Genomic DNA, 20788 nt, shown 5'->3' with positions numbered 1-20788 from the left:
TAAGACACCTTATTTAAACAACACCTGAAGTTTATCAAACATTCTCTCCACAAAGCACAGCCTTCTGGCACTTACACCACCAGACAGCACTTCAGTGCTAGGGGCCATTTAAACGGTACCACCACCCAACAAAAAGCACAAAAATGTCAAGAACATGGCATGAAGTAGACTGCCAAATGGACACTTATTTGTAATTTCTGCGCAGACCGCCAAAGGTCTACTGCAATGTTGGCTCCTTCTAAGCCACCAGCTTGTTACATTTTAAAACCTGAAGACATTTCAATAGATGAAACAATTTATCTTCCTGCCATACAAGACTTACAGAAAAATCCAAATTATGTAAACCGTAGCCACAAGACTCAATTTTGGAATTTTAGTGTAGGAACTTTACAGGTAAGCACTTCTATAGTCTCCAATTAGCCTGTTCTTTTAAAACTTCAAAGCCTGAAGCATTCTGTATTCAAATTTTGAAAAACACGGCATATATTTGTCTACCTTCTTATAACACTATAGATTTCATGGTGACTCATGTAGTTTTACTGTTTAAATGGCCCCTTAGCACTAAATGCTATCTGGTGTTTCTAATATAGAAGGTAGGTCTACTATGGCCAAGTAAAATACAAAATAATTAAATAACTACTCAGTAGATAGATTCTAAGTCAGAGTTTTCGGTTTATCTCTTATATTTCAAGAGAAAGCCAAAATGAAAAGGATTTCAAGTACATAAGCATCATAAGGCTTCCTTATGCAGAGGGATGACTCTGCATAAGCTACAGTTTTGTTCACTTGTTATTAGAGGCAGCAGAACTGTTCCTAGCAGTGGGCAAGATAATCAGATGTGCAACTTGGAAAGTTAGCTCTGTAGAGAAGTCAATGGAGACTAAAACGAATCCATTATCAAAAGTGCAAACAGTGAAGGCTATTTGTTTTATGTAGCTATCCTGGGCTCAGTCCTACTGTAAATCCATCTTTCTGGAAGATGGCCTTAATCTTCACTTGAAACAAGTACTTAAGGTATTTAAGGTAATATAAAAAGTTGAATGGTGACTTACCAATCAAGTTAAAGACCCCCTTTCAAAAATAAGGTTTAAAACTAACTTTGGGGTATTTAGCCAATCTAAGAGTTGTACCAATGACTGATAAATGTGCTCTTTCCTACCAACAGAGTAGCTGTTATTTTATATAAACTCGTAAGTGAGAAATGATACTTTAATTAGCTCATAGCCTAGACCTCAACAGTCATAAAATGGCATAGTCTCAAAAACCATTACAAGTATAGCTATATGCCAGATCAGGAATTCACAATTCATAAAACGTAGCAGATTGTCTTGTGCCTTTTCCACAAAACCATTTAAACTTAATAGCATACCTTTTTCATGAACCAGATTCACACGCAGCAAACTCCAGCTTATCACCAATACATGATTGCCAATTACAAGGAGAATTAAAAAAGCTTAACATCAGTGTGCACTGTTTAAGGAATTTTTATTAAAGCAAGAATTTTATAATCCAAATTACGTTTCCTTGCTCAGTCATCAATTCTGGTATTTTACAGAAGTGACATTCTGAGCTATTCCACAGTAAAGAATTACAAAATTAAAGAAAGGAATGCTTTAAATTTTTGTACTTTGCTGAAAATTCTTTTTTTCCCAGGATCTATAAAACATTAATTTGTTTTTATATTTTACTATTTTTTTGTATTTTTTTGTAGTTTTTAAATCAATAAGTAATCTAGGACTAGCATTATGTTTGCTAGACCTGGCATTTGCTCGGTACATATGGTTCAAAGTTTCCTTTCCTTTTTTTATTTATTTTATATTTTGCAATGTTTTTTTTTTCATAGTATTTAAATTTTTCGATGTTTAGATATTTTTCTTCGGTGAAGCACAAGTTTCTTTTCGTGGTCCCTGATCAATCTGTAAAAAATAAATAAATAAAAATGACCCAATACTGGCATTTGTCAATAGCATATTAAAACACCGCCAAATTTAGTCCTCAGCCTGTTTCTGTCAAGTTTTACTGGACAGTTATCTTGTTACATATTGTTACATATTGTCTATGACTGCTATCCTAACAGCAGAAAAAAAAATAATTACAACAGAAAGTCCACAAAGACCAAGTATTTATCTGGTCCGTTTTAAAAAAGGCTTTGGCAATCACTGGGACTGTTTTTTGCTACACAGTTACTCCCAAAAAATGGAATAATATAATGAAGGTCACAACAGTAGAGGCCCAAGAGGAAAATTCACAGTAGTTGCCATTGTAGAAAAGGTATAAGGCACATGAAAGTCCTCCAGAGGACAAAGAATCAACATGTTTCAGGCAATCTAATAGAAATAACTATACAAAATGTACTTATAAGCAGATTTTAAGAATTTAGGACAATGTAAAATTTAATTCCTCTGTATTTCTACTTCTTAGAAGTAGCAACATACTTAGATTAATGTAAAATGTTTAAAAAATGTGACCAAATTGTTTAAAACAAGCCTGAAACAAGCAGGAGAAAGCTTACTTTAAACAGTTGGAACACCGGTGGCACTGTTAACTGCTTTCTGGGCAGCCTCTTTAGCTTGGTGGGCTTGTAGTACAGCTACAGCTTCATCAACCTAAAAATAAGGAAAAAAGACAAATTACAATTTCAAATGTATAATGCAAATGCTTTTCATATGAAAGTGAAAAGAATAATTTCAAAAAGATTCCAACTGCACCATACCCTTTTAGATTTTACTACTACACTTGAACTGTGAAATCTCTTTGCTGTCCCCATCAAAATCCCCCCCAAATTTGAGAAATATCAGCAAATCTTTCTTCATTAAAGCAGCACTATTAAGACAGCATGGATACTGAAAAAATGATTGGATTTCAAACTAAACTCTGCCAATTACTAGCTGTGTGAGCACTGGCAAATTATTCAAATACTATATATATTCAATGTCAGTATCTAGTGGGGCTAACAACACATTATCACTAGGATTTATAATATTTATACAGCACTTGTAAATGTTCTATAAAGCCAAGTTCCTCCCCCCACACACACACAAAAACAACTCTGAAGAGGCTGCTAGATAGGCTAATTTAAATTACTTTAGAACGGAGAGACTCTGGAGACTCAAGCATATGAAGAAGTTCTGAATTATCAATCTCCAACAACATGCCAGTGATTTTTCCAGCAAGAGTAGGGTGCATGGCTTGAATGAGAGGAAAAAGCCGCTCACCTGTAACAACAAAAAACCATTCCAAAACTTCAAACATTAAAATGCCACCATTATTAAAACTGAAGTTTAAAGACCTTACTTTTGTATATAGCAATATATATTATCACATAATCCACTATTTCAATACATCCTTCATGGAGGATTCTCAAGATCTACCACAAAGCAATTTCTGTCACTATCAGTTTGCCAAAAAATGAAGCTATATTCTATCATTAAATCTGTACTCAGGTAACACCTAAGCTTTTATTTAGTTCAAATTCTCTTCTAAAATTGTGGTAGGGCCCATGTCAAACAATGCTATAATGGCCTATCCACCAAAAGCAAGATTTTAACAGCTTTCCAGATTTTTAATTAGCTATCTAGACCAACTGTGCCTTCATAACCATTTATACCAATTTAGCTCAATCCTATCATCCTTTTTTTTTTTTTTTTTTTTTTTTTTTTTTTTTTGGTGGGACCCTCACCAGTGGCCGGGGATTGAACTGGTGCTGCAGAGGCTGCAGGCAGCCTCGCAACCCAGAGCTCAACTGCTGCGCCACCAGGGGAGGCCCCTATCATCCTCTTTTATCTTTAGGTGCAAAGGATGTCGTGAAGTGCCTTGCAGTCTTGGATTAGGTGGGATAAAGGTACGTACCCAACATTTGCTTTTGCTCTTGAGGAGGGGCAGATGCCAACATGGAAGCAGTCAAAGGCTCCTGACCTTGTACATGAACAGCAGGCTAGATACAATTAGGAAAATTTCAAAGTTAAAAGTATAGCAGTAATGGCGAGTGCAAATACAGGCATCACTGGAAAATTACTAAGAAGCCAAGTGAACTAAAAATACAAGTATTTTATCCACATGGGCAATTTCATTTTATTTGGAGTATGTTTTGGAACCCAATTCTCCTTATGACTGATGACAGCTTTGGCCCTAGCGTCAGAAAAATGGGTAAGTGAAATCTTACTCAATTTTCTTTTTCTCCCAACTATCCAAGGCAAAACTCTCAAGCTGGGGTCTTATAAAAGTTGAACTCCTACAGTGTAAAGCCAAGTAAGATTTTTACATAGGGATATCGATTAGTAAGATATTCTAGATAGCAACTCCATTTTTAACTTCTTTGACATGAAAGATTAATTTTTACGAAGAAATCAAGTTCGTACCTGCTGCATGGTAACCTGTGGCTGTGCATTAAGATGTTGTTGAGGATTGCGAACTCCCGCGGCATATTTGTACTGTGGAACGGTGCGAACAGCAGGAGTAGCTGCAGCAGCAGCAGCTGCAGGACGTGGACCCATTGTTTGTGTTGATGTGTTAGCTAAAAGATAATTTTTTATTTTTACCTTGCTATTTCAAATTGTAAGTCAACCTTTACAGAAAAGATTGAAACTTACCAACACGCTGTGTGGACATGACTCGTGGAACCTGTGAAGAAGCTGGTCTCATAGTACTAAATGGTGGTCTAGGAGCGGCTGGGCGGATAGCACCGGGCATATTTTGGAATGCTACATTTAAAAAAACGAATATACATTACGACTGAGAAAATTTCACTGTAAGTCTTTGTGCTACACTGTTTATATCTGGAGTTTACACAAAAAGCTAAAGGAGTAGACAAACTAAGCATCATTTCTAAATGCTGTCTTACAGACTTATCAGAATGTTTGACCACGGAACCTGGTTCCAAGTGCTCCTGCAATAAAAGCACTATCCACAGGGCAGGCAAGGTGAGTAATGCCAGGGAGACTGGTCACATCGAAGACATTTGATTTCCTATGATTGTTAGAATTCTGAGTTAGAGCCACCCCCAAATTGTCATACCAAACCAGCAAAGAAATGGCTATCTCAATAGGCACGAATGATATCTTGAAGACTGAAAAAGCTAGGATCCCCCAAAATCAACACCTCTGAGAAGTAAAATACTGATGAAATATAAGAGCTAATTTGCCTCTAGTATGTAAGTACAAATAACTAACAACCTTAGAAGAAAAGTGAAAGAGCTTACGATGAGGTCTGGCACCCTGAGCAGTCCAGCGAGGACTTGGTCTTAGTTGAGCAATTTGGCTAGGAGGATAATATGCAGCACGGTTCTGAGTCTGTAGAAAGCAAGCAAATACACCAATCAGCAAGTACTTGCTTGCTCCCTGAACATTTAAGGCCTCACATTAAGTAATTTTTCAAATTGAGCCATAATTCATCATGTCCACTCATGTTTCCATCTTAAGGGATTGAGGGGCCAAAACCACCAACAAACACCAAATACGAAAACCTTCATGAAGGTTTAGTTCTCTCTTAAAACCTACCTGTGGGATAGCTGCCATGAAGTAACCTGAAGGAGGTGCTGGCTGGTAGGGGTTGATTACAGGGTTGGGCACAGCTCTTACACTTGCCATTCTCTGCATATACTGGTTAGTGAGGTGAGCCTGGCGCTCTTCTTTGCGCTGAGCTAAAGCTACATACAATGGCTTGGTGGCCACAATTCTACCATTCATTTCTGTTACTGCTTTAGTGGCTTCTTCTGGGGAGGAGAAACACACAAAACCAAACCCTTTGCTGCGACCTCCTTCCATCATAACCTGTTGAAAGAAGAAAACAGTGTTAATGAACGGTATTTACGACGAGGCACAAAAAGGAGAGATTACTTAGCATCAAGCTATACTTTGACTCAAATAACAAACTCAATGTTTTATTCGCTTTTGGAAATTTTCCCTGAACACTCAAAATATAAAGGACAAGTTACACATATCATAACCAAGCAAAAGAGAGCTGAAGGAAGTAAAAGGGCAGGACTACAGCTGGCAAATTTGGTGAATTTTATATATTCAGATAGATTTTCAACATTAAGGTTCAAGTAACTATGTACACTGGAGGCCTACTAAATTTGAGTGTACAAGATGCTCATATTTACTACTGTCCTAAGGGGGAGGGGGAAGCAGTTGAATCTTACAATAAAAACTTCATATTCAAGACCAATATAGTCTTGAATATTGGGGTGTAAATAATCAGCTCTTAGCAAAAAACCAATAAACAAAGATTTTAAGCAAGCCATGAACAGGTACAAACAACTTGCTGGCCCTCCAATATATAAACAAGAATCCAAAAACACACCCATGCAAATTAAATGTTTAATATTTACAATTTAATAATGGGGAAAGGTGAACTTTAGACTATTTAGTATATTAGACAACTGAAAAGATAAAAAGTTAGATCAGTTGTTCACATTACTACCAGAAATTTCCCTATTTTTGCACTTTTATGTGACCCAAGTTGTAAGTGAAGGACCGTAAGTGAAAGCTGGGACAATATTTGCAATTTAAAGATACATAAAATACTATTATCAGTAAGACAAACAAAAGATATGTACCACTTTCTACTGGTTCTATCAACTTTAAATGCACATACCCGCTGACCCAGCAATTCCAATTCCAGAACTTTAGGATCCATGTGTGCTAGGATTATGCCTAAGAAAGCCTGTTGAGTGGTGGATCTAATAGTATAAACATGCATAATGACTCAAAATGCCTATCAATACTGGCACAGTGAAGTTATGGTACATCTAAACCATGAATTTTCAGTTCTTAGCAAAAAAAAAAAAAAAAAAAAAAAAAAAAATTTACAAGTATGGAAAATTACCTGGGAAAGCCAATTTCAATTTTTCACTTCTCTGCTAAGCAGTAAGTGATACTATGATCCAAAAAGACTCCTTTGTAAAGTAAAGCATGCCTGTTTCATAAACTGAGGTGCGATATTTAATTTTAATAACTTGGGAGGACCGTAACAGAGTAATAAATTCTACCACACTCCAGGTACTTTCAAAAATGCACATGTTGAATCACAAGACAACCATGTCACTTGAATTTCATTTGTATTCAGGTACTTCCCGCCACTAACTTTTTTTTATTAAAAGATTTATTTATTTATTTATACAAGCACTGGGTATAGTCAGAAGCGCGGGAGGGTGAGAGAATTCACCAGAGCGGGGAGCAGAGCAGGCAGAAGGACTGAAGTACATTGCTGAGGGAAGCAGCGGGCGGCAGGAGAGGTCTGCGCGCCATGCGGGACCCTCCTCCGGTGGCCGGGAGCAGCCGGGGATCGAACCAGCGCTCCTCAACCGCTGTGCCACTGGGGAGGCCTCCTCCCCACCCCCCTAACATTTACTTCCCTCAGTACCATCGAAGCTCCCTTGGTCAAAGGGGCTGGCCAGTATAGAAAAATCAGCGCGAGTTTTAATTTTTTGTGGACTTTTCAGAATTTTGAGCCCTTAATTCGTTTTAAACACATATGTAAGTATGTGAATGTGATATACAGAGGGATTCTGAACCAGACTCCCGAAAAACATCTACATCGGAGGGTACTGAATAAAAATCTCAGAATTCCGACTAGGATCCCACTGTTCTATTTGATTTCTGGTTTCAAGTAAAATTATCTCTAGGTTTTACTGTCAGAGGTAGAGCTTGACTACTCAGAATGAACTGTGTTAAGTGAATATAAATTATAGCCTAGTAACAATTACAGTTCTCAAATTGCCTTCTTAAACCAATAGCTTAAACCAATAGCTTAACAGTACAGAAGAGGACCTATCGTGCAATGATCCATCACTAACTACAATCAAGGGCATCTTCATTCCTCAGCGAATGCAGAACTTGTCATCTATAAAGAGAAACTACTGAGCTACAATATGCACTTTTTAATCCCGAATACAAGTCTTTGAAAGTATGAAGCAAACAGCTACTTCACAGAAAAATGGATAGGGATTTTTCTTCAAAAGAAAATCAGTGTGACCACTGCTTACCAAAAAGTCACCTTAACAGTTACATAAGGTATATTAACATGAAACTGCTAACATAGCCATAAGCATAGCTTAAAAAATTTCACACGCCTTACCTTTGCACTAGTGATTGTACCAAATGGAGAAAACTCTTTCCGGAGACGTTCATCATCAATACCATCATCGAGATTTTTCACATAAAGGTTAACACCCTAAAAAGAAGGAACATAACTATAGAAATAAGAAAAGCACAGGGGCAGTTAAGCACACTTACTCCTATCCTATCCCATGTTTCTTCTCCTTTCCCCCTCCTCAAATCCTTCAGTTACCTGGGATAAGTTGAAATGAATATAAAATAGGTTCCCTCATCCCTGTCTTATTTTGCTTGTTCAATTAAAAATGAACCTGGTATCTGGTGATCCTATCTTGCTTCATCTGTTCAAATTTGCGTTTAAGCTCCGTCTGTCGTTCCACTTTTTTCTGAGCTCGACCAACGTATATTTGTTTTCCATTGAGCTCCTTTCCATTCATTTCATCCACAGCCTTATGGAAATCACAAAATTTTAATTACCAACTTGCAACACAAGTTCATTTTTAGTAAAAAAAAAAAAAAAGTGTTAAGATTATCAAAGTTTCAGGTGGACCCATCTCAAAACAAAGCTAGGTTTTGGGAAAATACAGGTTTCTAATTTATACTTTCAAAACATATTTGGTGTAGGGCAACAAGTAAAACAGCCACTAGCGTGCATGTAACTTTCAACACAAGAGCAAGCCAACTGGCATACCCCCCCTTACTGCAGAATATAGGAGAAAAAAAAGTCCTTTAGTATATTTAAATCTTACTTTCTGTGCATCTTCATGCCTTTCAAAGCTCACAAATCCAAATCCTTTGGATTTTCCACTTTCATCAGTCATTACTTTCACACTTAAGGCAGGTCCTAAAAAAAATTTTTTTTAAATAATTCAAAGATATTCCATACATTTATACATACTAAATTTCAACACAAAACAAAGCGTAGATAAAATTCCATGCCTTCAAAATTTTATTTCTCCTCTAATCATCCATTTTACCCAATAAGTCACTAAATATTCTCCTCAAAGACCCTTTATTTCCGTATTTCTACTAAATGGTAAACTAGTCACTGAAACATACCTATAAGTTGTTTTAAACAATTGCTAAGATGAAATTTTATTAAAATTACCAAAAACTATTGTATCCTTCTTCAGCTAACAATGTGATTTTCTTGACATGAAAATTTATGAGGCTTTCTTAGGCCTGATTTGTCAACTAATTTTCAACAGGAAATACTTAGTATAACCTTTGAGGAGACATAGCAGAATCACCTGAAGGCACAATTCTGGAAAGAATGTCTTCTCATCCCCTCTAGTGGAAAAGATACTTAACTGAAGTAGGCAGGGTAAAAATTAGGTTAAAAGTCACATTATAGAAAACCTGGAAGATGTATGAGGCACATGTAAACATGCCTCTGTCTCAAGGCCATATTAAAACGCTATACCAACAGTAAAGAAAATATTCAATATATTGGTTAACTTACATTAATCATTTGGGATAAGATCCAACTTTGGTTAACTAATTTAAAAAGACATGAACTATATACCAAAGCCAATCATTTAAGAGAATCTGGGGTAAGATACAAGACACTGACATTGGCTTCCTATTACATGATTTATCTGTTCAAAATACCACTTTTAAAATTCTTCATTTGCAGTACTCAAATGGCAGGGGCAAGCAAAATCATTAGCAGAAGAATACAATTTAAAGTTCATCTTCTATCAGTTCCACAACTGCGGAACTAAAGTGAGGTTGGTTACACTTAATTAGAAGCTTAATGAATTTGAAATGCAAGGAAACAGTAGTTTAAAATTCCATAGACTCAGAAGGTTGTCCCAAGGAGATATCACTGGAAAATCTGAATCTTTGGCTTTTGTCTTTGAAAGCCATTGTTTTAAATTGCTCAAACATGACACGGAGACTGGCTAAATATCTTAAAGCTGGCCAGCTTTCCTGTCACATAATTAGAGACTACCTCCAATCTAAGTTGGCTGTGTCACAGGCATGCTTGGATGAGATAGGCTCTGTAAGTGCATAAATCCAGCACAATATCTTAACACAACAAGCCCTTTTAAAATCTGTTCCAGTTACTTAGAATCATATACCTTATACCTTACTGTGCTAATATAATGCAATTAACCTTCACATTGGACAGTGTTATTTTGTAGTATAATGGACTGTCAGTAGCTTAAGCTATATAACCACAAATATTTTTAAGTACCATGTTAAGTCTCATCTTTCTTTTAGGATAAAATATTAATTGAAACTAACATTGAGCAATTACTCTTAAGTGTAAAAATTTAATTCAGACACATTACCAAACTTGCCAAAGAGATCCTTAAGGCGCTCATCATCCATGTCTTCTCCAAAATTCTTGATGTAAACATTGGTGAACTCTTTTGCCCTAGCTCCAAGTTCTGCTTCTCGTTCTTTACGAGACTTAAATCGTCCAACGAATCTAATAAAATATGTAAGACCTATAAAATTAGGTTCTATTTTATTAAATTCAAGTTAAGTCTGATGGTTCTGTATTTGTTAAGAATTTCAAGATCTTTCCTTTTAAATTACAATTTTTTTTCCTTAATCCGTTCCCTCTCTTCCAGGTAACTCAGGGTTAAAAGGGATCACACGCCTATATCAATACAAATGAGTCACAATATTTATGGACTATGTGAACGAAGACATAAATTTCAAAGTTGAAGTTTCAAGTGGTTCTTGCATTTTGCAATCTACTAAAATAGAAATTTAAACTTTAGTTCTATAGTCTGACACACAATAGCCAACGTAATTATTTGCAGCATTATCAATAAAATGTCTTTAAAGTTTTAATTTTCCTCTAATATAAAAATAGTACCATTAAATGTAAAATATACATTATAATATTAAATGGGGGCCTCCCTGGTAGCACAGGGGTTAAAGTCTCAGTGCTATCAAGCTACCACCAGCCACCATGGAATGAGTTTGATCCCTGGCTAGGCAGCTAACCCACATGGCACAGCAGACCTCTCCTGTCTCACCTGCTACTCCCCCAGCAGTGTATTTCAAGTATATCTGCCTGTTCTGCTCCCCACTCTGTCTCTGGTGAATCGTCTCACCACCCCCCACCTCTGGCCTACACCACAGTTCTTATACGAATAAAAATTAAAAAAAAAAAAAAAAAAAAAAAAACACCTAAATGGGTACCTATGGTTTTATTTCCCTATCCCCTATTATCTCCCTACTCATATGATGGTGCTTCTCTGTATTATCAGTTTTATAAACTTTCTCAAAGCCAACATTCCAATGTACACATCAGAACTATCTGTTTTTGTGAGTATTGCCGGAACTTTGAGACTATTTGTTTCTAGGACGAAAAACAGAAATCTAATAATTCAAGTGCATAGAGTAACCTCAAAATTATATGTATAGTGAAATTGCTTTCCAAAAGGGTTGTATCATTTTATACTCAAAACAGCAATAAATCTATATATTAGATTTAGATCCCTACCAGTGGAAGGCATTCTTGTTTGCCCCCTAAAGTGTGCCTAGAAAAAGTGTATTAATGATGTTTAATATTACTCTTATACAGTAAGACACAGAACTCAAATAGAACTCATCCTTCATGTACAGTGGTCACACCACTCGATGCAGTGATCTATAATAACCTAATAACCACATCTTGAGTACTGTAGTGAACTTGTAACTCAATTTGCATGTCACCATTGCAGTTTACACAGCACCGAGAATGGCCATATAGCTGGATTTGCCCAGATAATTAAGTAAAACCCACTGGTAATGAGAATAAAAAATTGTCAAATCATTAGGTTCATAAAATCTGGATTTCTTATAACCTCTAGCAGAACTGGTGTTTTATTTATGTTACATTTAGTTTGCAACTTTAAAAAACAGGATTACTTCAGGAAAGGATAATCAGCAATATGTGATTTAATTCTGCGTTAACACCAACAATAACAAAATCAACACCAATAATAAATTATAGAAATATGGCCACAAAAAGAGCTGCCCTGGTCTCTGCATTTAGACTAGATTGTATCCTAGGCTCATCTGTTATACCAGCATGTAAATACAAGCTAATTATCTTAGCCAGTTTCTGCAAGAAATGGGCTAATCAGGAATTACGATTAAATTTCTGTCTGGATTCCTGGTTTTTCAACCATGAACTTAATTTTTAAAGTTTTCCACTCCAGTATACCTATCTTCTTTCTTTTTGATTTGGATTATTAACTGATTCTATTAATTCACTGTTATTTCCGTTACATTGAATATGGAGAAACAATTTAAAATCCACAAGATACGGCTTATTAATTTCCACTCTAGCTCTCTGTCTTCAGCAGTACAGTATAAACTTGTAAGATGAACAACTCTTAACTATTAAAAACAATTTGAAATAAGATTAGCTAAATATACTTACACTTTGCGATCATTTAGAAGCATCCCATTCATTTTTTCAATAGCTCTTTCAGCTGCTTCCTGTGTCTCAAAATGTACAAATCCATAACCCTTAGAACCATTTTCATCACAAACCACCTAGAAAAAAATGCATACCAATTTTTCATTACTTGCTATTGATTTAACATTTTCCCAGGATACAGTAATATGTCAGCAGCATAACTTGGGTATGGGGAAACAAAGATACACATTTAACAACAGCAAAGTTGCTATTTTAAGGAATAAACAATAAGCATCTAAAACACTGTCATGCTTTTGCTTACCTTACAAGAAAGGATGTTACCAAAAGCAGAAAATGTATCATACAGTGCTTTATTATCAATGGATTTGTCCAAGTTTTTAATGAATATGTTGCCCACTCCACTTTTGCGAAGTGATGGATCACGCTGAGACCACATGATGCGCACTGGCTTGCCCTTTATAACATCAAAATTCATGGTGTCCAAAGCACGCTCCGCTGCAGGAAGGATGTTTTCAGAGTATTACTTCAAGTTTTTTCATAAGCCATTTAAAATTATATAAACTATTACAGGGGAATGGTTAGGTATAGCCTTACTCCTTTAAACTTCAAAATGCCTAAGTCTTACCTAACACAAGCCCAGCTTTAAACTGCATAAAGCAAATAAGCATCAGAACCCCTAAATTCTACATTGACATCATAGTGCTAATAGTGTATTTCTAAAACAATCTATTCCCTTAACTGCCACTTAATGTAAAGCATTTTTTTTTTTACTCAACATAAAAATCAAGATTCCCTTTCACATACAATCTGCTTAGTGAGCAATAAGACATTAGGCAACTGTAGCTAACCCACAGTATCAGCTCATGACTTTAAGTATCGTTCACTTTCCTATTTGCCAAAATTGGATTATTTCATTGGTTACCCACTGCCAATATTAATCAAACGTTAGTCCCATTTTCTTTGAGAAAGTTGCCAAAGTCATCAGATTTCAATGATTCATGGCTCAACTTCCTATTGTCAAGTCAAACCACCACCCCCCCAACTAAAAAAAAAAAAATCCACGCAGAGATTTAAAATCAGGTCTAAAAAAGTAACATGAAGTTGGACACAAGCTGCATATAATTTCTGAAACACCAGGCTTACAATAGTCACAATCCACTATTAATGCATTATCGATGCATTTAAACAACTTTACCTAAAAGACCACTGATTTACTTAAGTGATGATTTAACAATTACTTCTAGATCTTCCTAGGAAACGTCAAGATCTATCCTATGATTTCCGGGTCTTAGGAAGGAGTGAATTATGTGCTCCTGTACCATTACAGCAGCACTGAACTTCAGTCTACTGGGAAAATATACTGTATGTTTACCAAAAAAAAAAAAAAAAAAAAAAAGAAAACACCTAGTGGAAAACAGTCCTTGAGGCCCTGAAGTATCTATTTTCAAATTCCATGCCAATGTTACTGTAAAGTTAGTCTGAGCACTTATTTTCCAGCCACCTCTTTCAATAAATGAATGCTTGTTTCTAGAATACAGTGACAATCAGCTGCAGCTCATTATCAATTACTGACCACACCTACTCAACTCCCCTATTTTTTTCAGCTGACTTTGCTTGAGTTTCTTTTTTGATTGAATCACCTTTTCCTGTTACATTGGAAACGCATTTTCAGAAGCTAGTTCACAAATCCATCAGTGTGGCATAACTTTTAAAAAAAAATCAAAATTTATCTGGAGAAAAGGTAAATTGTACATAAGCCAAACAGGTAAAAAGAAAAAAAGTGATCTTCAAGAGTCACAATACTGGTCTACTGGTATAGACTAATAATACAGTGTACTGTAACCATGGTAACCTGAAGTTCAACTTTTTAAATCCAAGAAATTAAAAATACTGATTTTATGGATTTAAAGCTGTTAAGTTAGAAACAATAATTACTATTAAGTTCCCATTTAAAGTTTTCTCTACGAACCTTTACACTGTGATTACCTGCCCCCAAATTATCTTCCCCAGTCTGACTTCTCTGTTCTTTGATAAATCTTGCCCAGAGTTACAACTATTAGAAAGCAACATTTTGGAGCTACTGCTCAGAGCAAAAGGGCAGGAAACCTGCAGTGTAGTTTTACAACCTGTCTTGGTGTCACCAGTAGTATGCTTACCCAGAATCTCCATATTAACTTTACCTAGCCAGAAGGTCTTTACTGAATGAATTTAATGAAATAAAAGTGCCACCCTTTTCTATAAAAATAAAAATTCCTTAATTTATAATATTTGACATATATTCAAGCAGATGGGGGAAAAGGCAAAATTGGGCACTAAAACTGAGTGCAGCGGTCTATAAATCAATTGATCCAGATATAAAGAAAAAATCCTGGTAACTCATCTGGCCACGTCCTCTTTCACTGCCAAATTTTGTTTCCTGCACTTTAAAATACGCTAACAGCATTCCCCCAGACATTCCCTCCACCCTTAATTTTAAGCTAACTCTAACCTCAATTACTTTGTACTCAATCATTCTCCATGACTTAAGTGTATTCTGGTCCACTTTAAAAAAAAAAAAAAAACCTAAAGTACTGGTAAGTAAAACGGTTAATACATTTTAAGATTAAAACCCTTCAAAATCACAGGAACTATTTCAGAACGAGGAAAGTAATACCCTGAACACATCACCAGTCTCATGAAACTCATTTTAACCAAAAATTGTAATTACGTGGCCAGGGAAAAGGCTGGCCTTCAAAAGGCTCACACTACAGATTTACTCCTCCTCTCCGGCTGTTAATTAAAGTGAGAAACGCCTGAACGAGGGGAACACGATCGTCTCGCTGGTGATCTACATCTCTAAGGTCGTCGGCCACCGCCGAGTTCTCGGGACGGGACCGAGAGCCCCGCGGGCCCGCACACCACCACGCCGACGTCTCCTCCCGCCCGGTGGCTCCCCCCGGCGCCCGGGCCGGCAGCCGGGGCAGGCCTCGGGCCTGGCGAGGTTACAGGGTTCAACACGTGGTGTTTCCCGAGCCGGGAACCGCACTTCCTCCCCAGCCAGCGGCGCGGCCGGAGCCCGGGCGGTGGGACGCCTCCACCTCTCGCCGAGAGGGGGGCTCTGTCCGCGCAGCCCCAGAATCCCGGGGCGGCTGGCGGGAGCGCCGGGGAAGCACCGAACCTCACCCACCCTGCCGGCGCGTCATCGTCACCCTAAAGTTTGAAAGCGGCTGAGGCCGAGAAAATGGTCGCAAAGGAGGAAGTGGCCGGGCGTGCGAGGGGCGTGCGGCGGCCGGCTCGCGCGGGGCCCCGCGGCTCGGGGAGCCGGGTCCCGGCGCCGGAGCCTCGGGTCGCCGGCCCTCCGGGGGTGACAAGCCCGCCCGCCCGCCCCCTCCCCCCGGGCCCGCCGGCCTAGCCCGCCCGCCGCGCCGCCGCCGCCGGAGCCTCATGGCCGCCCGCCCGCCCGCCGGGCCCGGCGCTCACCGTCCGCCGGCTGCTGGAAGTTCACATACGCGTAGCCCAAGGAGCGGCGGGTGATCATGTCCCTGCAGACCCGGATGGAGAGGATGGGCCCGGCCGGGCTGAACTTCTCGTAGAGCATCGCCTCGGTCACGTCGGGGTGCAGGTCCCCCACGTAGAGCGAGGCCATGGGGTAGCTGGGGGCGCTGGGGTTCATCTCGGCACGGCTGCCCACAGGGCCACAGGCCGCGACCTTTCCGTGAGAGGAGGAGAGCGGGGGCCGGGGCCGGGGGCCGGAGCCGGGGGGAGGGGAGCGGGGGCAAGCGCAGAGGGACAAAAATCAACCGGAATCGAAAACTACTCAACGGCCGCAGAACGGGGTCGATCCGCTGCCGCTGGCTGTTGGCTGCCGGCGGGAGAGTGCGGGTGGCGGGGTCCGGGCGGCAGCGGGAAGGCCTCGGTCTCTTGGTTCCTTCTTGGAGCTGCTGCGGGGCCGCGGGCGGGCGGGCGGGTCGGTCTCGGCTGCTTCACCGGGTTATTTTACAAAAGAGGAAGAAAAAAAATAAAAGTCTCCGGCGGGGGAGACGCGGATTTTTTGTAAATTTTTTTTTGGGTTTTTTCAAAGATTTTTTTATATTTTTTTTGGATTTTTTTAATAATAAATGTGTGTTCCGAGCCCGGAGCACACACTCCGCACTCTCAGCACTAACCGCCGGGGAGAAGGGGAAGCACCGCCTCCTGCACCCTCTACTTATACCCCCCGCCGCACTCGCCCCGCCCACGCGCGTCTGACGCCAGGACCCTACGCGAGCGTCAGCGCCGGAGGAGGCGGAGAAAAGGAGGCGAGGGGGAGGAGGGACGAGAAAACAGGAGGAGGAGAAAGCAGAGAGGAAGGGAGAGGTGGTGGCGGCGGCTGCTGCGGGTGTGGGGGTGGGGCTGGGACGGAGGGGCGGGGCTTCTGCGCACGCGCCGCGGCGGGGGGGCGGGCCCAGGCCGCCCGGGACCCATGGGGGAGGGGAAGGCCGGCTCGCGGGCGGCTCTTGGTGGAATCGGGTGGGACGGCCCCTTCTCCCACACACCCCGCCCCCACCTCCGCCCGGAAAAGCGTTAACCCGTCACCGCGGCGGTGGGCGGTGCGCAGGGCTTCCGGGTTCCTGGACGCCAACCACCACCCACGTGCGCCGCCACGGGCGCCTCTGCCCGTCCCGGCCGCCCTGTCCCGGGACGCCGGGCGGGAGCGGGCCGGCGGGATCCCCTCCTGGCCCCGCTTCCGAAACGTGCGTGAAGGGAGGCTTGGGGGGGGGCTCCCCCTTTTCCTACCCGGACCGCACTACGAGTCCCAGCGGGCAGCGCCGCCGCGCGTCGGCCGCGGAACCGGTGCTTGCCGGGAGCTGGAGTCCCCAACGGCCGCGGCGCTCGCTGACCCCAACTGGCCGCTCGCTCAGGGACCCCCAACCGTCCGGGCGTCGGGCCCGCGTCGCCGCCCCGCGGGGCTTCCCCGGGGGTGGGGGGGATGGTGGGGGAGGGGGGATCTTTGGGCTCTTTAAGCTCCGGGCTCGGAACCCTACACGCCCCCGGCTCCCCACTGGACGCTGTCACTGGCGAAAGTGACTTTAATTGGGGCAAGCTGCGGAGGGGTCGGCCCCGCTGCCCCGTGTGGGGTCTGAGTGCCGCTAAGGAGCCCTTAGGGGTCGTTCACTCGTGCTGTTGCTGCGAGAAATTTCTTCGCGATAGAAAACTCAAGAAACATGAGTGTTTTCCCCTACGGTGGAAGTCCGTCACAGCCGTGCATGGCACCACACATCTGCAACCAGGCAAAATTAGCATCAAACAATGCATTTTTATAAACGTTTAAAACTATTTGGTACATCAGTTGTGGGATTTCATAGGAATGCTAACTTTCGTGAATTGATAGCCACAAAAATAGCAGTTAATGGACATGATATTAAGTCCACATACAAATTCTCACTTTAAAGTGGTAATGCACTTAACCGGTTTTTTAAAGCACTTGCATAAACATCCTATCATTTGTTCCTGACAGCAATCTTGTGTGGGAGGTGGAGCAAGTAGTAATAATTTTATTTTACTGTTAAGGGAACGGTCTCAAGTTAAATGATTGCCCAATTCATTTTTCAATTCAGTAAACTTTAATGCATGCCAGCTATATTGTCAGGTGTAGGCTAGACACTTGACTCTTAATTAAAATTTAAACCAGCAGAATCCTGCTTATGTGCCATTTTGCCCCGTCTTGGTGGGAAGAGGATAATATTTTTGAAAAACTTGTTTCTCTCGTGTGTTTTATCAGGCAAAAGAGTAAAACTGAGGACGATGCATTTTGAAAACACATCTATTTCTAAATGATAAATCACCAATCTATTAAAATTCTGTGGTTAAAATCAATCCATCAATACATTTATTGAACGCCTACCAAGTGGTGAGTAGTGTATCGGTAAGTTAAGGAAGATAGATGACAGACAAAAAATTCTGATCTCAAGAGGCTTATGATGAGCTCTCTCTGGTAATCATATAAATATAAGCATTAATGTTAGTGCAATAAACATCCAATGCCAGCATTTTATATGACTATGACAGTTTTCTATTAGATTCTAATTTTTTTTTAAGAGGGTGGGAATTCCATTATTGCACTCAAAAAAGAAAACATGACTTTATTTTAGTGTTTTCATTAAATTACTGAACAGGAACAATATGAAAAACCAAACAGGTATAATAAAAGAGGTGTACTCAGAAGAAAAGGGTGAAGGGAGGTCACCTCCAATAACTTGGAAATTAGATTGTACCAAGAGTAAAAACTACCAAAAATCACATACTAAGATTATCTATCCAGGGGTTTTCTCACATACTTGTGGTAGAGGAAGATGAAGATACAGTTTCTGGTAGACCTCATAAAACTTAATTGTAAGTAACAAAGATGGGGAAAATGGCCTGCATGGAACCTGGAAATTTTTGTCAGAGATCAAGACTTTGGCAAGCTCTATCTAGTGTTTCTCTAGTGGGTTTAAGTATGCAAATCATTAGCAAGGTCTTACTCAGATTTCACTAGAGCCTGGATTAAATTACTCTCAAAAGACTTCTCTTTGTTTATAGATTCATTTTGAACAAGCAGTGTCCCAGTTGAAAAGTCCAATTAATCGTTGACCCTCCAGAGGAGGGTCAACACCTTAACAATGGAAATGGATGCCCTGGATGGTAGAAGTAGTCTAGTCAATGGAAAAGGTATGTCAGTTCTTTATAGACTAATAAATACTTTGAGATGGAAACCGGTTATCAGGACTTCTATGTAGCTGTGCTTCTTGGTATTCAATGGATACCATTGTCATATTTCAGGGAAATACAATTGTCAAAGTCCACCCTGAGGGAAGGGAGCTGGTAGAATCAAGAGAGGAAGTCATAGCCCATCCCAGGAGGAAACAGGGGCACGATCTGGAATGAAAACCAAGAACTTACTCCTTTGATGTATCAATCACCTCTTCCTCATTATCTCTGGCCAGCCCTTTTCTCAGATTAGAAACCTCTTTCTGATCAAAAGTCAAAACACACCTTCCTCTCTACCTCATTCTCTTTTCAGTCAAGCTTTTTATTTCTAATTCTTGTCTCCCCTTGATTCCTCAGTGCACTACAACCTAACACCTCCACCACCACTCACTCTGCCCTGTCAACAGCTGCTTCAGATTCATTTTAATCAACATCCAACATCCATAGAATCAGACCATTTTCTTCCCTCTCAATCTTCTGTAAGGCACTCTCTCGGTTTCTGGGCTGCAACTGTCCTGGTTCTTCCCAACTCTCAGACAATTTCTGTTCTCCAGTTATCATCCTTCTCTGACTAGATTGGGCTGGGTACCCTTTCTTTGGGCTTTACCCCAGCCACCCCTCTGCCACTACATTTACCACATTATTAAAATAAAATAGCCTGCTTATGAGCTGTCTCCCAAAATAAGTGGTAAGCTTCAAAAGCGAGCTGTGTCATGTTTATCTGTGTTCTGACCACTGAACACGAGGCCTGGCACATTGAGGTGCTTTTCTTTTTTTAAAATCTAAACCTCAGGGGCAAGGCCAGCCTCATTTAGGAATTGCCCACGCAGGATGGTGGTTCATACCTGATGTTCACAAGGGCACAAGGGCTGGCTGTTCGGCACTATTTCCAAACTCCACAAACTACTGGAGGGAGTATTTCCTAACATACTGGCGAAGGGCTTATTTCCATGACTGAGCTTGGAGATAGAAGATATTTAGTATCCAAAGTCAAGCAGGACAAACAAGGACAACTGGATAAAAGGAGTTTCTGGACTTTCAGATCTGAGGCACAGTACAGTGGTAATACCATTAATGTTGTGTCACCCTTCAGGGACTAGCAGACAAACCCCTTCTTTGACCTTCACAATATGACTGCTTCTGAGAGAGGTAATTAAGGCTACAAATAAAAGGTAGAAGAGAGAATATTGGTCAATTCCTTTTGCTTCTTTGATTCACTACTTTCATTTTTCTCTCCATCATTTCTTTTTGGTCTTAAAAAATTTGCTGTCTATGTTTATCTGGCTTGCCTGTGTATATCTAATTTTAGATTGCAAGCTGTGGGACAGAATAATGTCTTTATATGTATACCATCTCACTGTGGGTGCCTTAGAATGTCTAATAACATCAACAGCATTCAATTAATCTGTTTCTATCTTAGCAAATGAAATGTGAAGTTCTCCAGAGAACTTGTTTACTTGAACATCACTAGAGATTTATAAATAACGGAGGTTATATCCAGGATATATCCAGAATATTTTCAAACTAATTTATAGTATTTCATGTAATGTATGACAAATTAAAGGTAGCCTGATACGATCTTTTGGTAATACTAATATTTAAATATTTGAAATGAATAATATGAGAACACAACTGG

At 40.2% G+C, this 20788-nt stretch overlaps 1 protein-coding gene across 1 annotated transcript; it reads right to left on the bottom strand.

Moving 5' to 3' along the window:
- Nucleotides 1–1473: 1473 nt before the first annotated feature.
- PABPC1 (poly(A) binding protein cytoplasmic 1) lies at nt 1474–16703 on the bottom strand. The gene is made up of 15 exons (XM_084230098.1): nt 15904–16703; nt 12746–12939; nt 12445–12560; nt 10352–10491; nt 8804–8898; nt 8366–8503; nt 8077–8172; nt 5496–5768; nt 5198–5288; nt 4590–4700; nt 4359–4513; nt 3850–3934; nt 3085–3215; nt 2513–2606; nt 1474–1916 (listed from the first exon to the last, which is right to left on the bottom strand). The coding sequence occupies exons 1-14, from the start codon at nt 16094–16096 to the stop codon at nt 2514–2516; spliced, it is 1911 nt and encodes a 636-aa protein (XP_084086224.1). The 5' UTR covers nt 16097–16703; the 3' UTR covers nt 1474–1916; nt 2513.
- Nucleotides 16704–20788: the final 4085 nt, after the last annotated feature.

Source organism: Talpa europaea (assembly GCF_964194135.1).
Source record: "Talpa europaea genome assembly, chromosome: 3".
Taxonomy (NCBI): Eukaryota; Metazoa; Chordata; class Mammalia; order Eulipotyphla; family Talpidae; genus Talpa; species Talpa europaea.
The sequence above is the reverse complement of the archived record's forward strand: the minus strand, read 5'-3'. Positions and strand labels throughout refer to the sequence as shown.

Bases quoted from the DNA above. Each gene is read 5' to 3' on its own strand.
- PABPC1 (XM_084230098.1), bottom strand. From the start codon at position 16,096: ATGAACCCCAGCGCCCCCAGCTACCCCATGGCCTCGCTCTACGTGGGG. The intron at 5,289-5,495 runs GTAGGTTTTAAG...TGCTTTCTACAG, and splicing joins TCATGGCAGCTATCCCACAG to ACTCAGAACCGTGCTGCATA. The intron at 4,701-5,197 runs GTAAGCTCTTTC...TTTTAAATGTAG, and splicing joins TCAGGGTGCCAGACCTCATC to CATTCCAAAATATGCCCGGT.